Source organism: Alternaria novae-zelandiae (genome assembly GCF_023758075.1).
Source record: "Alternaria novae-zelandiae strain BMP 2774 chromosome Unknown scaffold_1, whole genome shotgun sequence".
NCBI lineage: Eukaryota > Fungi > Ascomycota > Dothideomycetes > Pleosporales > Pleosporaceae > Alternaria > Alternaria novae-zelandiae.
Window position 1 is genome coordinate 1,905,945 of NW_026056961.1, and position 15,513 is coordinate 1,921,457.

General features: G+C 50.8%; 7 protein-coding genes across 7 annotated transcripts; 6 read left to right on the forward strand and 1 right to left on the reverse strand.

Moving 5' to 3' along the window:
* Positions 1–798: 798 nt before the first annotated feature.
* Positions 799–1,453, forward strand: J4E88_000612 (uncharacterized protein; the record flags this gene model as incomplete). The annotated part of the gene is made up of 2 exons (XM_049394286.1): positions 799–1,058; positions 1,111–1,453. The coding sequence occupies 2 exons, from the start codon at positions 799–801 to the stop codon at positions 1,451–1,453; spliced, it is 603 nt and encodes a 200-aa protein (XP_049260115.1).
* A 2,214-nt stretch (positions 1,454–3,667) lies between these two features.
* Positions 3,668–5,455, forward strand: J4E88_000613 (uncharacterized protein; the record flags this gene model as incomplete). The annotated part of the gene is made up of 3 exons (XM_049394287.1): positions 3,668–3,836; positions 3,889–3,977; positions 4,028–5,455. The coding sequence occupies 3 exons, from the start codon at positions 3,668–3,670 to the stop codon at positions 5,453–5,455; spliced, it is 1,686 nt and encodes a 561-aa protein (XP_049260116.1).
* A 1,155-nt stretch (positions 5,456–6,610) lies between these two features.
* J4E88_000614 (uncharacterized protein) lies at positions 6,611–7,442 on the forward strand (the record flags this gene model as incomplete). Its single annotated transcript, XM_049394288.1, has 3 exons — positions 6,611–6,714; positions 6,774–7,038; positions 7,095–7,442. 3 exons carry the CDS (start codon positions 6,611–6,613, stop codon positions 7,440–7,442), a joined length of 717 nt encoding a protein of 238 aa, XP_049260117.1.
* A 1,284-nt stretch (positions 7,443–8,726) lies between these two features.
* J4E88_000615 (uncharacterized protein) lies at positions 8,727–9,404 on the forward strand (the record flags this gene model as incomplete). Its single annotated transcript, XM_049394289.1, has 3 exons — positions 8,727–8,877; positions 8,933–9,019; positions 9,151–9,404. The coding sequence occupies 3 exons, from the start codon at positions 8,727–8,729 to the stop codon at positions 9,402–9,404; spliced, it is 492 nt and encodes a 163-aa protein (XP_049260118.1).
* Positions 9,405–9,605: 201 nt separating this feature from the next.
* J4E88_000616 (uncharacterized protein) lies at positions 9,606–10,258 on the reverse strand (the record flags this gene model as incomplete). The annotated part of the gene is made up of 3 exons (XM_049394290.1): positions 9,606–9,916; positions 9,997–10,059; positions 10,123–10,258. 3 exons carry the CDS (start codon positions 10,256–10,258, stop codon positions 9,606–9,608), a joined length of 510 nt encoding a protein of 169 aa, XP_049260119.1.
* A 174-nt stretch (positions 10,259–10,432) lies between these two features.
* On the forward strand, positions 10,433–10,872 carry J4E88_000617 (uncharacterized protein; the record flags this gene model as incomplete). The annotated part of the gene is made up of 3 exons (XM_049394291.1): positions 10,433–10,456; positions 10,506–10,537; positions 10,590–10,872. 3 exons carry the CDS (start codon positions 10,433–10,435, stop codon positions 10,870–10,872), a joined length of 339 nt encoding a protein of 112 aa, XP_049260120.1.
* A 1,079-nt stretch (positions 10,873–11,951) lies between these two features.
* On the forward strand, positions 11,952–12,818 carry J4E88_000618 (uncharacterized protein; the record flags this gene model as incomplete). The annotated part of the gene is made up of 1 exon (XM_049394292.1): positions 11,952–12,818. The coding sequence occupies one exon, from the start codon at positions 11,952–11,954 to the stop codon at positions 12,816–12,818; it is 867 nt and encodes a 288-aa protein (XP_049260121.1).
* Between the last annotated feature and the right edge of the window lie 2,695 nt (positions 12,819–15,513).

The following is a 15,513-nucleotide window of genomic DNA, read 5'->3' on the forward strand; positions in this document are numbered from 1 at the left end:
ACAAGATGCTCTGGGATTCGGCGAAATGCGCGATGTCGTACAGCCTGCATACGACGACGCCACACTTAGTCCGCGGACTGCAGAGACTGCTGCGCCTCGGATGGCGTGGATTGCTCTTGGGCTCCACAATGTGCCTTTTCCGGTAGCGCGATGCGGCGGTGCTGGGGACCAGGCTCTCGCGAGAATCCGGCCGAGGCCAATTTCTTGGGTGGACAAGAGGCACACAGTGTTTCGCAAGAAGGTTTGGTGGGCTTGCGGAAGAGAGTGTTTCCTGAGGCTGGCCAAGCCTGCCTTGCCGCGATCGCTCTCTAGGATGGTCAGTACATCTCGATTGGAAACAATAAAAGGCAAGTCGCATTACGTCAACATGCGCAGCGCTCGAATTGCGCACCGCTAGGAATTGCACGACGGATGATGCGGCGTTGAGTCGTGGGCGGTTCGCTCGCGCCGAACTGGCCGTGGCTGCCGGACGAGCTTGACCTCTGGGTGGCTGAGGCTGAGTGCAGCCCGAGTTCGCTGCGTGTGCGGTGCTCCGCCCCCAAAGACGCGATGAATTGTTCAGTCATCGGATCTGGTAGTCAGCAGATCTTGTTGGGTGCTGCGGCAATAGGCCTGGTGGGCAGTATAAGACTCTGATGTTCCTGTTGTGACGCTCTTGCCTCATTCACACATCAACCCGTATCCCGTATTCCGTACTCGCCCCCAATCTTACGTCAACCACCCCTCAATCGACCCCTCATCAGCGCAACACCAGCTTCTACTCACCTTTCCTGTCCTACAAACACATACACAAGCAACATGTCTGGCCCTTACGATCAATACAACCAGGGCTACCAGCAATACCCGCCCCAAGGCCAATACCCTCCCCAACAACAAGGCTACGGACAGCAGGGTGGCTACCAGCAACAAGGCTACCCACCTCAGCAAGGCCAGGGCTACTACGACCAACAACAGCAGGGCTACCAACAGCAAGGCTATAACCAGCAGTATGGTGCGCCTGCTCACGGCGGCTTCCAGCATGGCCAGCAAGTAGCGCCGTACGACCAGCAACAGCAAGGGTAAGAGAGGATGCTTTACAATGCAGCCGTCTGTGTACTAATTCGATCATAGATACGGCCAGCAACAACAATACCCTCCACAAGGTCAATACCCTGGTCAAGCACCATCAGGACAGTTCCCGCAGCAGGGCGCATACGCTGCAGACCAGTACCCACAGGGCCACAATGCGTACGGCCAGCCGCAGCAAGGACAGCAATACGGCGCCACAGACCCCAATATGCAGGCTGAAGGCGACCGAGGCCTCATGGGTGCTCTAGGTGGCGGTGCAGCTGGCTACTTCGGAGGTAACAAGATGGGCGGTCACGGCATTATTGGAGCCATAGCGGGCTCCATCCTTGGTTCAAAGCTCGAGGACAAGCACAAGAAGCCGAAGCACGGCAACGGCTACCACTAGAAGGGGAAGACAAGAACGAAGTCTTTGGGTTAATGCCTTTTGTTTTGGTTCCGCAATGGGTGGGTTGCTCTTTCACGGCGTTTTGGATGACCGTCACGACTTTGGGTATTGGGTATGATAATCATCTCTAGAATGAACGGTAGTCACGAATCAATACGTTTCTAATAGACGCCACGATGTCTCCACTTGCACATTAAAGCGAAACAATCTTGGACGCTCCAGTGAACGTCATGTCTAGAACTGTGATCTTGTGGACGGGAAATTACATCGAGCGGGCGTTGAAACACGCCAACGTGCGAAACAACCTCACTCAGCCAGGCTGCATATTTGGGGCATTTTCCAACGGCCCGATAGACAAACAGCCCTAGCCGGCGTATAATGTTTGATGGACGCGCAACAATCTCGACATGGTGTATCGACTTCAGCCATTGTTCGGTGGATGTTTCCGATCTGCGCGTTCATCGTGAGATGGTGGTTGTAAACACGCAAGGCATAGAACATCTTGGCCTCTGTTCGGGATTGGAAACAGCGGAGATTTCGATGGGATCTGAGATGCTGGATGTCCGAATGTCCGAGGGGGTTGAAGGGTACCTAGGTAGGATCGTGTTGTTCTTCAGCCACGTGATGGTCTTTGGGAAAACCTCGGGACTCGACACGCCTAGGAAGGTGCTATGGGTTATCAACTTCCAAGGTTGGTAGCGACTGCCACTTGACCACGTGCCTTCTATTAACGAAAGTCGGCTCTTTTGACGCATTGCTTGAGCATATACCTCAGTATCGGTTAGTGCATCCTACTGCTACTGCACGCTACTCCAAGTGCACGCGATCAGTCCGTAGCTTGTGCCATACGAAAGTCCTAAGCATGTAGAACGATATTGACGTGGGCAAAATGTACTACCATGCGACTCCCATACTCATCACGGCGTCGCCGAAACCGCCTAGGCTGATGCGAGCCATCGAAAAGCTCGAAGAGGTATACGAGTCCGGAAAAAAATCGAGGCTGGCGAAGTCGGCTGGCGCGATGCCTTCAGCGCGCAAGAGGCATGTACAAGCGCATGACCATGCAAGTCGTTGCCAACGGTAGTGGGATTGGCAAGCCGAAGCTCACAGCTGAGCTTTGAGGCAGGGAAGCTGGCGGTTGAGGTATGTTATAAGCAGCCCGACGGTTTACTCGATGACATCGAGTAAACTGGACATGGCGGCCAGTCAGCGGCCGGGGCGGCGCCCCGTTATACCCCACATTGCCTTTATCTCCCTACCGCAGAACCGCTATCCCTTCCCTGCCATAGCACCCCAGCTAACCATCCCAAGCGAACGCAGAGACGCAACCTCGAACCATCATGGCGTCGGGTGCTGCGAGATAGAGAGTTTCTCCGGGCCCAGGGACGTGGTGACATGTTTCTATCGAGTCAAAGAGTAGCGAAATTTCTGTCTGCAGGGCTCCTATCGCGGAGATAGCTGTGCAGATGTGCATGGTCCCCAAGACATCGTACACACCCTGGATGGGCACGCGATACCGTTGTTACGATGGCGCTGCGTCATCCGCGGAAATCCACCCACTTGTCTTGCCATCCTTCACACGCCCAGAACCCAAATTCTGCAAAGTCTGCATCTTCATCCTCGGAGACTATGCAGGGTGCAGATGCGAATCACACGGGGCTGGTCGTCGGGACTTTTCGTGGCGCAATTGCAGCGAGCATCTTGGTGGAGCTCACCGCGTGGGCTATCGCAACTCGAAGATAAGGCTACCGGAACGGGCCTACCAGTCAACCACCACAACCATGAAGCGTTCCGATGCGGAGGCACTTTAGCACCTAGGCGTGGAGTGGACCCAGGGTAGATCTTGAGGTGCGCGAAGTCGTTCCTGATATTTAAGATGGGGCGTGCCCCAGATGGGAGCCTCAGCATCGTCAACATTCGCTCATGCAGTAGTGCGCCTATCTAAATACCTCTTTCATAATTCACAACTACTCTCAGACGCCACCCATCGTGGATCCTGAACGTCAGCCACTCCTCCACCAACAACCTTCACCAAGACTAGGCGTACCAAGACCTTCACTCGCTTCTGAGAGCACCCCACGTCATCCGAGCGGGGATCTTGAATCCTACCAAGCAGCGGCTTCGAGCAGCCGAAGCTTTCGCTTCATAAGGCCTGTTGCAACCTCGACTCTTCACCATTCCAGCGACGAAGGTTTCTTCTCCTATAGCCTGATCATGGAGAAAGTCAAGAACTCAAAGGTTGCATACTGGGCCGACAAGCTCGCCGTGGAGAGCGAACCCAACCTCACCACTGCGCAGCTTATGCTCTTCAACCACGATTTGAAGCCTGTCGAGCCGGAGCGTCGTCAATGGGGTGCTTGGAATTTCGTAGGCTTTTGGGTTGGTACGTCGAACATTTTCCCAAGCAACGACAGACTTAGGCTAATACTGTGCAGCCGACTCCTTCAACATCAACACCTGGATGATCTCGTCCGCGAACATTGTTGACGGTCTTTCATGGTGGCAATCTTGGATATGTGTCTGGGTATGGCAATCGATATTAATTAGACCGACACTCGCTGATTTGACTGATAGCTTGGCTACTCCATCGCTGCCTGCTTTGTCTGCATGACTGGCCGTATCGGCGCAACATACCACATCTCTTTCCCCGTTGTCAACCGTTCATCTTTCGGTATCTGGGGAGCATTATGGCCCGTTTTCAACCGTGCAGCCATGGCCAGTATCTGGTACGGCGTACAAGCATGGATTGGCGGTACTTGTGTTCGCCTCATGATTCGCGCCATCTGGAACAACTGGAGAGACTCTGAGGGCCCCGGTACAGGTGGCATCACCAACGGCATCCCCAGCTCCGGCACGACCACCGTCGCCTTTGTGTCCTTTTTCCTCTTCTGGGCTGGATCGCTACCCTTCATCTACCCACCAGTACACAAGATTCGCCACCTGTTTACCGTAAAGGCCTATGTTGTTCCGACTGCTGGCGTCGCCTTCTTCATCTGGGCCGTCGTTCGTGCGAAGGGATTGGGCCCGATTGTTCACCAACAAGGTACACTCAGCGGATCTGCGCTTGGCTGGATGATGGTCCGCGGAATCATGAGTGCCATTGCGAACTTCGCTACCTTGATCGTCAATGACCCAGATTTCGCCCGTTTTGCGAAGAAGCCATCGAACGCCTTCCTTCCGCAACTGCTCACTATCCCCATTGGATTTGCCATCACCTCGTTCATCGGTATCATCGTCTCATCGTCGTCCACTGTGATTTTCGGCGAGGCTATCTGGGATCCTTTGAAGTTGCTCGAGTCTTTCCTGGATGAGGGGGGCTCAGCGCAACGTTTCGGTGTCTTCTGCATCGCCGCAGCCTTCGCGCTCGCCCAACTCGGAACCAACATCGCAGCGAACTCCATCAGTGCCGGAACTGACATGACAGCACTTGCACCCCGATGGATCAGTATCAGACGTGGTGGATACATCTGTGCGCTCGTCGGCCTCGTCATGTGCCCATGGAACCTCCTCTCCGACACCAACAATTTCACAACCTACCTCTCTGCCTACTCCGTCTTCCTTTCCTCCATTGCGGGTGTCATGATCTGCGACTACTACATCGTCCGAAAAGGCTACCTCCAGATCAAGGACCTATACTCTGGAAAGAAGACTGGTCCTTACTACTACACCCTTGGATTCCACTGGCGCGGCTACGCAGCTTACATTGCTGGTATCCTCATCAACGTCGTCGGGTTTGCAGGAGCTATCGGTCGCGACGTACCCATTGGTGCGAAGCGCATCTATGACCTCAACTTCTTTGCTGGCTTCTTGGTCGCAAGCATTACATACTGGGCGCTGTGCAAGATCAGCCCTATCCCGGCGACCAGCGACGTCTGGATGGAAGTCGGCGACGAGATCACGGACATCAGTGTCGCCTACACCGATAGCGATGCTGATCGTTACGATGAAGAAATCATGCACGGAGCAGACGGAAAGGGGCTTGAAGCGTCGAAGAACTTTTAGATCATCTGTTGTTAGTACGCTGGAGGCGCTTATGTTTTTCCTTGCAAAATTTGGACAGGGTGAGAGATACCAGACCACGCCTTGGGTCACAGTCGTTTTCGCAATGAATTCCCACTTTATGATCTTGCTCTTTGCACTCTCTGTGTCATGTGGAGTTGATGAAACTCGCGTAGTGCTAAGAAAGGCCCAGTGGCAGGTGCGCCCAGCTAGCGTGAAGGCTAGCGCCTCCGCCTGGTGCTTGTGCTGACACCTGCAGTGCTCTTTCATGACTTCCATCACTTTTAACATCGCTTCCATGATGTCATCGGGGGTCCTTGCTAGGTACTCCACAGATGGCAGGTCGCATTCAACCACGCCTCGCTGTTACGAAGTGCACCCAGACGCATCCTGCACGTGGCATTCACACCTCAGGCAGGTGCCGGTCCTTAGCACGATTGCGCAGCCAACATCAACCTCGCCATCTAAGGTGACTAGGAAGATGCTTCTCATCTTATAGTGTGAGGCTCACCCGACAAAAATTTCTTACAAACAAAGCCAATACGCCATTGTACGAGTACTGGCTGGGTGCTTAGATCATTCGTCGCTGCACTCATTCGCAGCGAGCACCTGAAGCGACATCCCTATTAAAACTTCTCTACACTGCCACTGACGCCTCTTCCGCTTCTCATGTGGCTTGCTTCTGCATATTCCAGAACATCGTCGCTTACACGACAAAACATTCGCCATTCACCTTGTGCCTCATCACGCCGTACATCCCCACCTTCGCGTGCAAATTAAACATCCGGGGTACCGCTCGCGGTCCCATCATCTTCCCGATCTGGCTCGGGACCCAAGAGCCGACATGGAGGCTCGCTCGCTAGCGAAGCACGTATAGTGTTGTGCAGCCAATGGTGTTTAACCGGTCCGGGCACAGCATCTTTGTATATTACGTGGATATTGAGGTAGTACTATCGCGTTTATGTGAAGTGGGCGCGACAAGGCTTGTCAGGAAGAGGTGAGTGGTGGGCTGTGGTAATGTGATCATGAGGGATATTGGAGAGTAGTGGTGGGCGTTGAGGCAGGGCAATGCTGCAACGATGCGAGTATATAAGGCTGGGGTGCAGACGGGATGGAGATCATATCACACCTCAAAGCATACATTTATTCGCCTTCAATATGCTGTTCTCAAACGTCTTCTTACCCACAGCGCTCCTCGCAGCCCAAGCCGCAGCCCACGGCGCTGTCACCAGCTATGTCATCGACGGAGTGACATACCCCGGGTAAGCCATCCCTCAACTTCAGCAGTACCATCAAGACAAGGTTCTAACTTCCATCTCAGCTACGAAGGCTTCTCACCTTCCTCCTCACCCAAGACCATTCAACGCCAATGGCCCGACTACAACCCCACCCTGAGCGTCAACGACAAGAAAGTCATGTGCAATGGCGGCACCTCAGCCGACCTCTCCGCCAAGGTAGCAGCCGGCGGGAAGATACGCGCAAACTGGAAGCAATGGACACACGAGCAAGGGCCTGTTATGGTCTGGATGTACAAGTGCTCTGGCGACTTCAAAAGCTGCGACGGTTCTGGAAAGAAGTGGTTCAAGGTACACACATCATCAAGTCTGACACATTCAAATCTCCTACTAACGACGCTGGCTAGATCGACCAAGAAGGCATGACCGCACCTCCCCTCTCGGGCCGCAGCTGGGGCACCGCCAAGGTCCTCAAGAACTTGTACTGGGAGTCAAAGGTCCCCGCGTCCCTCGCACCGGGCAACTATCTCGTTCGTCACGAGCTTCTTGCTCTTCATCAGGCCAACTCACCTCAGTTCTATGCTGAATGCGCACAAATTGAAGTCACGGGTTCTGGCAGTGCTTCCCCGAGTGGTGACTACTTGGCAAACATTCCCGGATACGCGGCGCAGAGTGACCCAGGAATCATGGTTGATACGTATGGTAGCAAGGCTACTACGTATACTTGCCCTGGACCCAATGTGTGGACTGGATAGATTTTTGGTAGAACGTGTGAGGTGTAAGGAAGGGAAATGTGGACGGCGGAGGATGAAATCCAACTGGTGGTTTGGTATGTATATAGCTATAAGTCTTCAATGCACACTATATCCAACACCAACATCTCAGTCCTCTCTACAAACCCCCTTGTTCTCTCACGGGCCGACCCATCTCTCGCCCATCTCTTTCCTCTCCTTAATAACCCTCCCAACTTCCATCGCAATGGACTTGAACAAGCCCTTGGCCATTTTCCCATGTTCGCCAGCTTGTCCTTCGACCAACACCTTATTCTCGTGCACTAGGAGCATGGCATACTGATCATGACCCCGCAGAGAGGTCAACACGTCGATCTTTGCATAGTCCTTCAGCGAAAGGCTGGGAGGGAAGCGATTGTTTACGGCGAGAAAAGATAGGTTCTCTGGCTTTCGTGTTAGCTGGTCGTGTTGAGGGAAGTACACAGTGCCACGGCATAGCGGGATGTGAGTCGGAATGGGGCGGGAGTTTGCGCACCTATGCTCTTTTCCAGCCACACATCACCATCATCTTCGTCATCATCATCGTCGTCGTCGTAGATGATAAAATAACGTGAGAATGCCGATTTGAGTTCGACTGCGACTTGCGATTGTGCGAAAGTGGGCTTCGGGCGGGAATCTATCACTCCCAGCAGCACTCTCAATTCTGATACCAAGGACCTTGGAGATGATGGTCGATTGGGATCTGCAGTTGGGCCTGTAGTGAGGGCGCTTTCGCCGGGTGTTATGGCTTTGCCGTTCGTCATGTTGGAGTTTTGATGAGATTTCGGGATCAGCTTTGAGCCTCAGGAACGTGTGCGGCGGTGCGGCTTGCAGATCTTTAGCTGGATTATCGAGGTGTTGGTGCGGGCGGGTGTTTTTAGATGCTTTTTTCGAAGGGTTAGAAGCGTAATGTGACTGAGGTACGTGAACCTTGGGACACTGGGAAGAAGTTTGTAGAGTTCCCATACTTATCATTCGAGACCATATAATTGTTCATGGGTCGTATGAATTGCGGAAGGTGTGGTTGGCCCGTCGTCTCTGGGGCGTGGAAGACATAACCTGGCTACTCTCGCTTCCTGAACATCTCTCCCAAGGTTCGCATAGCGACAGCCAGACATCAAGCGCTGGATGTTATATATAAGCGAAGTGTGCACTCACCATCAGCCCTCGCTTTTTCGAAACCAACAAGCCTTCTGGTGCATCAATCTACAACACCAAGCTATGATTTTAACTACGATATGCGTCTTGTGTATGCTCCCTCCCACGACCATGCTGGGATACGTCGCCCTCTCCATGGGTATTGGAAAAGAAGAGAAACCCTCGGAATCCATGAAAAGCCCACTGAAGTCGCCATCTGCTTCAACCGAGTCAGCGGAGGAAGTCGCAGAGCGCGAAGATACTAGGCTATGGCATGCCAACGGTACGTTGGTTCCAACTCCACTTTAATGAGAGCGAAATCAACTAACAAGATACAGATCGCAAATATCTGTCGCTACAAGACATCTCCATTGGATTCAACGAGCTCTTGCTTCGGGTCTCCAAGTCCGATGTTAGCTTGACCAGTGAGTATTTCCCTCCTTACCATGACCCGCGCATTCAATTCCCTCGCTTTTCGCTTGATCGGCCGTATTCAAATATTGTGTATGTTTACTGACCTCTTGAGGAGCGAATATGGCCTGGCTATATAAGCAAGGCTACTTCCCTCAGCTGGATATCAGATCGGACGTGTATTTTCGTGTGCGGAAGATGGGTAGTCGCCCTGCGCGCGACAGCACATACGTCATGTATCTTGTCGTTGATGATAAGATCATACTTGAGGGCAGGGGTAGAGGGAAGGAGGAAGCTTTTCGTGATCTGTATTTGGAGGTTTCGGAGATGGTGACTGAAGCTGTGGACAGGATTGGGGAGTCGGAAACAGCATGGGAAGAGGAGGATCGTTTGGAGTAGAAATATACGAAATTCCTGGGATGTTAATGCGATCCTATTTGCTGTCAATTCTCTGCAGTCATCATCGCAAGTACGACGATCTCGATGGCCGGTACGCGCAGAGTGAAGTTCTGACTGAAGTTTCGCATTTCATGTTGAAGTATGCGCCTAGGTGCCTGTATCCCATGCATCCTTCCTTCCCTCAAACTCCTTCCCGCACGTTTACTCTTCAGTAAACTCGGCGTACTCCTCCTTGGTCATGGTCTTGCCGCTTGGCTCTCCAGACACGGTGATCTTGGCGATCCACGCCTCGCCCTCGGGGTCCTTGTTGACATTGCCTGGAGTCTGCTCCAGCGCTGAGTTGACTTCCGCGACGGTACCAGAGATAGGTGTGAGGATGTCTGAGGCAGACTTGACGGACTCGACAGCACCGATGGCGTCGCCTTCGCTAACGTCCATTTCGATCTGGGGTAGCTCGATGTAGACGACGTCGCCGAGGGCCTTAGCCGCGTATTCGGAGATACCTAGGGTGCCTGCGCGATGTGTCAGTCACAGAGCGCTTGGACAGTAAGGGCGTATGGGGATGTGGGGATGTGGGGGAGGGTGCGCATACATGTCTTGCCGTCTGCAGACATCTCAATCCACTCATGGTCCTCGGTGTACTTCTTCTCCTTCACTGCGCTCAGTCAGGACTCATGCTCGCTTCTCAATTGCTTCTCAGAGCTTCAGATGTGCGTACGTGCGGCAGATACCGAGAATAACCGTGGCTTCTGAGTCGCCTGCTGCCACCTCTGGCAGACGAATGGTGATGGCCTCTTCGCGGCGGCGGAGGTGAATTGGCGCGCAGCGCGTGCGATTGAAGTCCGGGCAACCATTGTAGCAGAATGTGTGTGGGTGTGAAGCTTCAAGTTGCGGGCGCTGGAGAGGTGATAACACGCGCCAAGACATTGGTGGAGCTCCTCCGCGATTACGGAAAGGTTGGCCGCATTCGAACACTTTTCGCGACGGAAGGCACGACGGCAGCAACACCACGGCGCAAACGAGGCAAGATGCTGTACGAGATGATCGGAGTGGTAGGAGGAGCGTCGCATTGATCACAAGAGTACATGCTAACAGGTGCAGGTACGGCCCGGCCGCCTCTCTGAAGTTAAAGAGTAAATTCGCCCTCCAACACCCCCAGCCAAACGCTGACCCGATATGTTCCAGAATCGCCAAAACCGCCGGAAAGATTGTCCTCGACCAACAAGGCGTAGTCCGTGGCGTCTCCAACTGGGGCACCTTCCTCCTCCCCAAGCCAGCGAAGAAGCTGCAAACCACACACCACTACGGCCACCACTTCATCATGCGCTTCGATGCGAGCGCCCGCGCACAGCACGCTTTACGGCGAACCATGAGCTTGGACCCGCGGTTGATAAGATACAGCGTCGTGAAGATGGGCACCAAGTTTGAGGAGATCAAGGACGTGCCAGGAACCGCCAACTTCAGGTGATGGCATCATGAGCGGGTTAACAGAAGAGACGGATGGGTTACAATGACGGAATGTATCATATGGTGTACATGGGTCTCTATCCTTATACAGGCTGCATTGTTACGGCGTTTGGGCTATCTACGATACACTAGAGACGTCATGCCGGTTGAGGTGTGTTGGCACGCGAATCAATTCTTCAACCGACACTGTCTCGGTCAATCTTCGTGCATTTTGCACTTGCACGCATTGCCACAGAGACAACGCAGTGCTCTCCAGGGCTATGCATCGGTCTTGTTTGGCACAGCGATGTCGCTAGTCTCACTTCGTTCAGCGCAGCTCATGGTTGAGCGCTCTCGCTACCGCTTCCTCTTGGCGACATGTGTGGGGTCCATGGCTCGCTCCTTCGTTAGTTGTCCATCATCACTCACCCATTTCATCAGAACACTCAACCTATCCCGCAACCCGTCACCACTTACAACATTGCCATGCTGGGGTTTTTCGATCTGCCTCGAGAGTTACGGGATGAGATTTATACCTACTATGCCGCCCAGGATGGCGGCTATCTCTATAATCAGCGCACGCGCAGGCTACGCACAGCCAACGGCGACCCGATCGATCTCTCATTCATGCAAACCTGCAGTCAAGTAGCCCACGAGTTAAGACCCGTCATCTTTGAAAAGAATACCGTCACTTTTCGGACGGGCTGGGTCGACCGTGAGACGAGCGATAGAGCCGCGTCCTTTGCAATCGCTCTCAAATGGATTCATATAAAGACCGCCTACCAACTCTACAAGGTTCGTAAAGCCATCACCGAAGATATGATTGAGCATGCCGGAGTCGACTTTCCCCAATGTCTCTCGCTGCTTCACCGCCTTCGCGGAGGTCATGAAACGATTGCACCGACCCCCCTGCAAATGGTGGTTGACTGGAGACTTTGGCGTCATCCACCTTCCACTCATCGTGGATTCGTCAAGTTCATGCTGTCCCGGGGAAAGGGGACAAGAAGGTGGTGGGAGTTTTGGAAAGATGACGAAGTCCTTGGGCAGCGGCCTGAACAGCCAAATGTAGCATCACTGCTCGCTGGGACCCCTGACCCTTGGATGATACCCAACCCAGCAGAAATCGCCTCGCTGAAAGAACAATGCATCTCCTGGAGTTCATCAAAGAGTGATAGCCCCATATATGAGGACGGTCCCATTAAGCGCTACTTCTCCGCAGCTGCGCTTGCCATACAATTTCTCAACGGTCTAGACCCGAGCGTTCTATCCGCTGTTCGCAAGATTGTACTCGATGAAGCCCACGCCAGCATAGCATATTCGGAGTGCCATGGCCTGGGTCTGGTCAGCATTTTGCAACAGTATCCCCGCATCAGTATTCGTCGCCAAGTGGATACAAAGACTATGGCCATCACGAGTAAGATCGGTCAGCCCTATTTCGAGCAACTCGTAGATCAATACCACGATGGTCAAGTCTGGGACATCGACGGAGAGATAGAACGAGTGCGCGTATCTCAGGCCTTCATGCGGTGGTTTGAGGAAGCCGTGGCTCTTTCATCGAGATTGTCTCCCGATCGCTTGTCTTTGATCTTCCACTCCAGAAACACTGCAAGCACGCTCGCTCTCCTTGAGCAAATGCTCGAAGATGCCAGGTGGCAAAGAACACTCGAATCGCTCGCTCCACGTCCCATAAGCCCGCTTAGCCTCCTGGACAGTTGCTGTTTCTTTTCTGAATCGTTCACACGCGTTATGCGAGGGATACAACAAGGCGAGGGAAATGTTCGTTTCGACATAGGCGACTTGAGCGTCTGTGATAGCAACACGGCAATCCCAGTCGACCGGGAAAGCACGCCGGCGCGAGTAGGAGAGAATTGGATGGCACATTTCCAGGGCACGTATGTCGAGCCGTCGCCGTACGCCGGCCGCAAGGACCTGCTGCAGGAGTACATGGAGGACGAGGTGCAGGACTGACCATTGCACATCACCTGCCAGTTCACTGGCTACTTGGGCTTACCCGGACAGCTGTACGGGACGTGTATATATCACTGCTACCTTTACCTGGGTACCTTGCTACCCACCGAGACGACTCTCTTATCAAGAGTACAACCACTACGCTAGCGCCAGACTAGAGCAGTATATCTAGCACGGCAACTACTGTACTCCTCTTCCAACTTTCTCTTCATCCTCATTTCCCCGACTTGTTCACTGAGGCGATCTTAACGCGGGGATATCACCATGAAGCGCGCAAAAGCAAGTATACAGACTACAAAGGTACCACAGCGGCCTTAATCTCTTATAAGAAGCTAACGTCAGCACCTCGCAGGCTAGAAGCACCAAAGATTTATCGTCGATACCGTCTGCTACAATGCCGCTCTTAGATTTCCCACCGGAAGTGTTTGAGAATGTCGCCCACGAGCTGGTTTCTATCGCTGGTGTCGGCAAAGCCTGGAAGCTCCGTGGGGTCTGTCGTGAGTACAACGGTGGTGAGGTCTCATATTCCGAGCGCAAGCTGACCGAGTAAAGGCACATTCAAGGCAGCTATAACGTTCGACATCTTCGCAAAACAGTCCATCGAAGCCTTCCGTCCTTGGCGTTCACTACACACGATCTTTTCTCGGAATCTTGGTCTCTATCTCTACTACCGCAGCAAGGATCCTCTGGAGGCCCAGCCTTATCTACCCGACAGAATCAATGACATGGTCGATTACCTTGCAGAAGAGCTAGAAATCACCAAGAAGAGTGAGAAAGAAGTATTAAGGCGGGATCTCTGCGATAAACTAGGTCACCCCACCTCGGCTAGCACGGTCTTTTGTGCTCTGATTGATGAACATGCATACTACGGGGATTTCCTCTCTCACATACCATTTGGAGAAATGGACAAGCTTATAGCTGCGTCAAGCCTTGGACATCATGATCTTGTTGGAACTGTGATGAAATCACTCAGCAACTACGACCCTCATCCTGTTTTCGGAAGTCCACTTGAGCGAGCGAGCACAGATCGACAGATTCCCGTTCTCAAAGCTATGCTACATCATCTTGGCACTGCTCTGAAGGACCCAAAACGAACGGAAGAAGTGCAAGAGCTTCTGAAGGCACATCCGTTTCGTTGGCGGTATAAGAAGAAGAACGGATTTCGTCTCATGGAGGTGATATTTCGTGTTCTCGAATGTTCCGACTTGGAGATACTTACCATTCTTGTTACCTGGTATAAAGAAGAAGGGCTCACTTTCTCAAAGGCTATGTACAACCTTTTGCTCGAGCAAGCCATCCGCGAGTCGACTCTGATCGTCTTTCAGTACGTGTTGGACACAGCATACACATCATGCGATAGGAACCGGTCCGCAGCCCGCATCACCTTCGCTCAGTACTCTATCGCATGTACGCATGGACGTGAGGACATCGTCGAGTTGTTCTTCGATAGAGGCTACATCGATCCCTTGCAGACGAAAACAACAGCTTCTGCTATGATTGAGGGCGTTCGCTCGGACTGTATCGAGATCGTCGAGTTACTTTTGAAAGCTGGAGCCAGCGTGAACACTAAGTCGAAGTTCAACCGTCAAGACATGCTTCTAATTAAACTCGCGATATTTAAGAAGAATCTAGACTTTATATTTAATATACTAGCACTAGATAACCTAAATAATCTAAATAATTAACTAAATAACCTATTACTTATAATAGCTACTTAGCTATTACTATAATACTTTTTTTATTAGTAAACTAATAATTCTATAGTAGAAGCTAGTCTAAAAAAAGTAAGGTTTATTACTAGTATATAAAAAAACGTATTTTAAAAAAGTTAAAATCTTATATTTAAAGGTGTAGGCGTTAGATAAGCTAAAGCTTAAGTTCTTAGCACTACTACTTTTAGCGTAGTTAAAGCTTTTAAAATTTAGAGTAGTAAAGTAACTATTTTATAAATACTAATATCTACTTATATTATAGTAAAAAGAATTATAATATAATTATATATTTTTAATAGCTTATAACTAACTAAGCTATAAATTATAAAGTAATAAAATACTAAAATTTTAGCTTATAAAATTCTTATCTTTATTCTTATCTTTATTTTATAGCTTATAGTAAAATTAGAGATTTAAAGACTTATTAAAGATATAAATAGTAGCTTAAATTTAATACTAAAAGCTACACTAGTATAAGAGTTATATTAAGTTTAGATAATTAAGTTAATATTAAATTATAATATTATTATAGTGTAGAGAAGAAGATCTACTCTATAGAGTCTAAATACTTTATAAAGTAGGCGTATAGGCTACCTATAAGGCTCTAAACTATAATATGTTTTCTCTCTAAAATACTTAAAGTTCTAACTAAGCGTATACTACTTAGTAGCTCTAAGTTTAATACTTAGAGGCTCTAGGCTCTTTATAGTAAGAGCTAGTAGTGTAGAAGAAAAAAAATTAATTAATTAAGTAGAGACTTTCTTTATAAGAAGTTCTTGTAGTAGCGTATATAGAATAACTAGAGCTTCTTAATAAAGATATCTATTACGTACTTTTTAAGCTAAGTAGAGTGCTATTAAAGAAACACTAACTATATAAGAGTAATAGGTAGTAAGATATAATACTACTATTATCTATAGAGGTTAAAGTTAGGTAGAAATATATATTAGAATTAGTAATCTAGTAGGCTTTAGAAGCTTTAT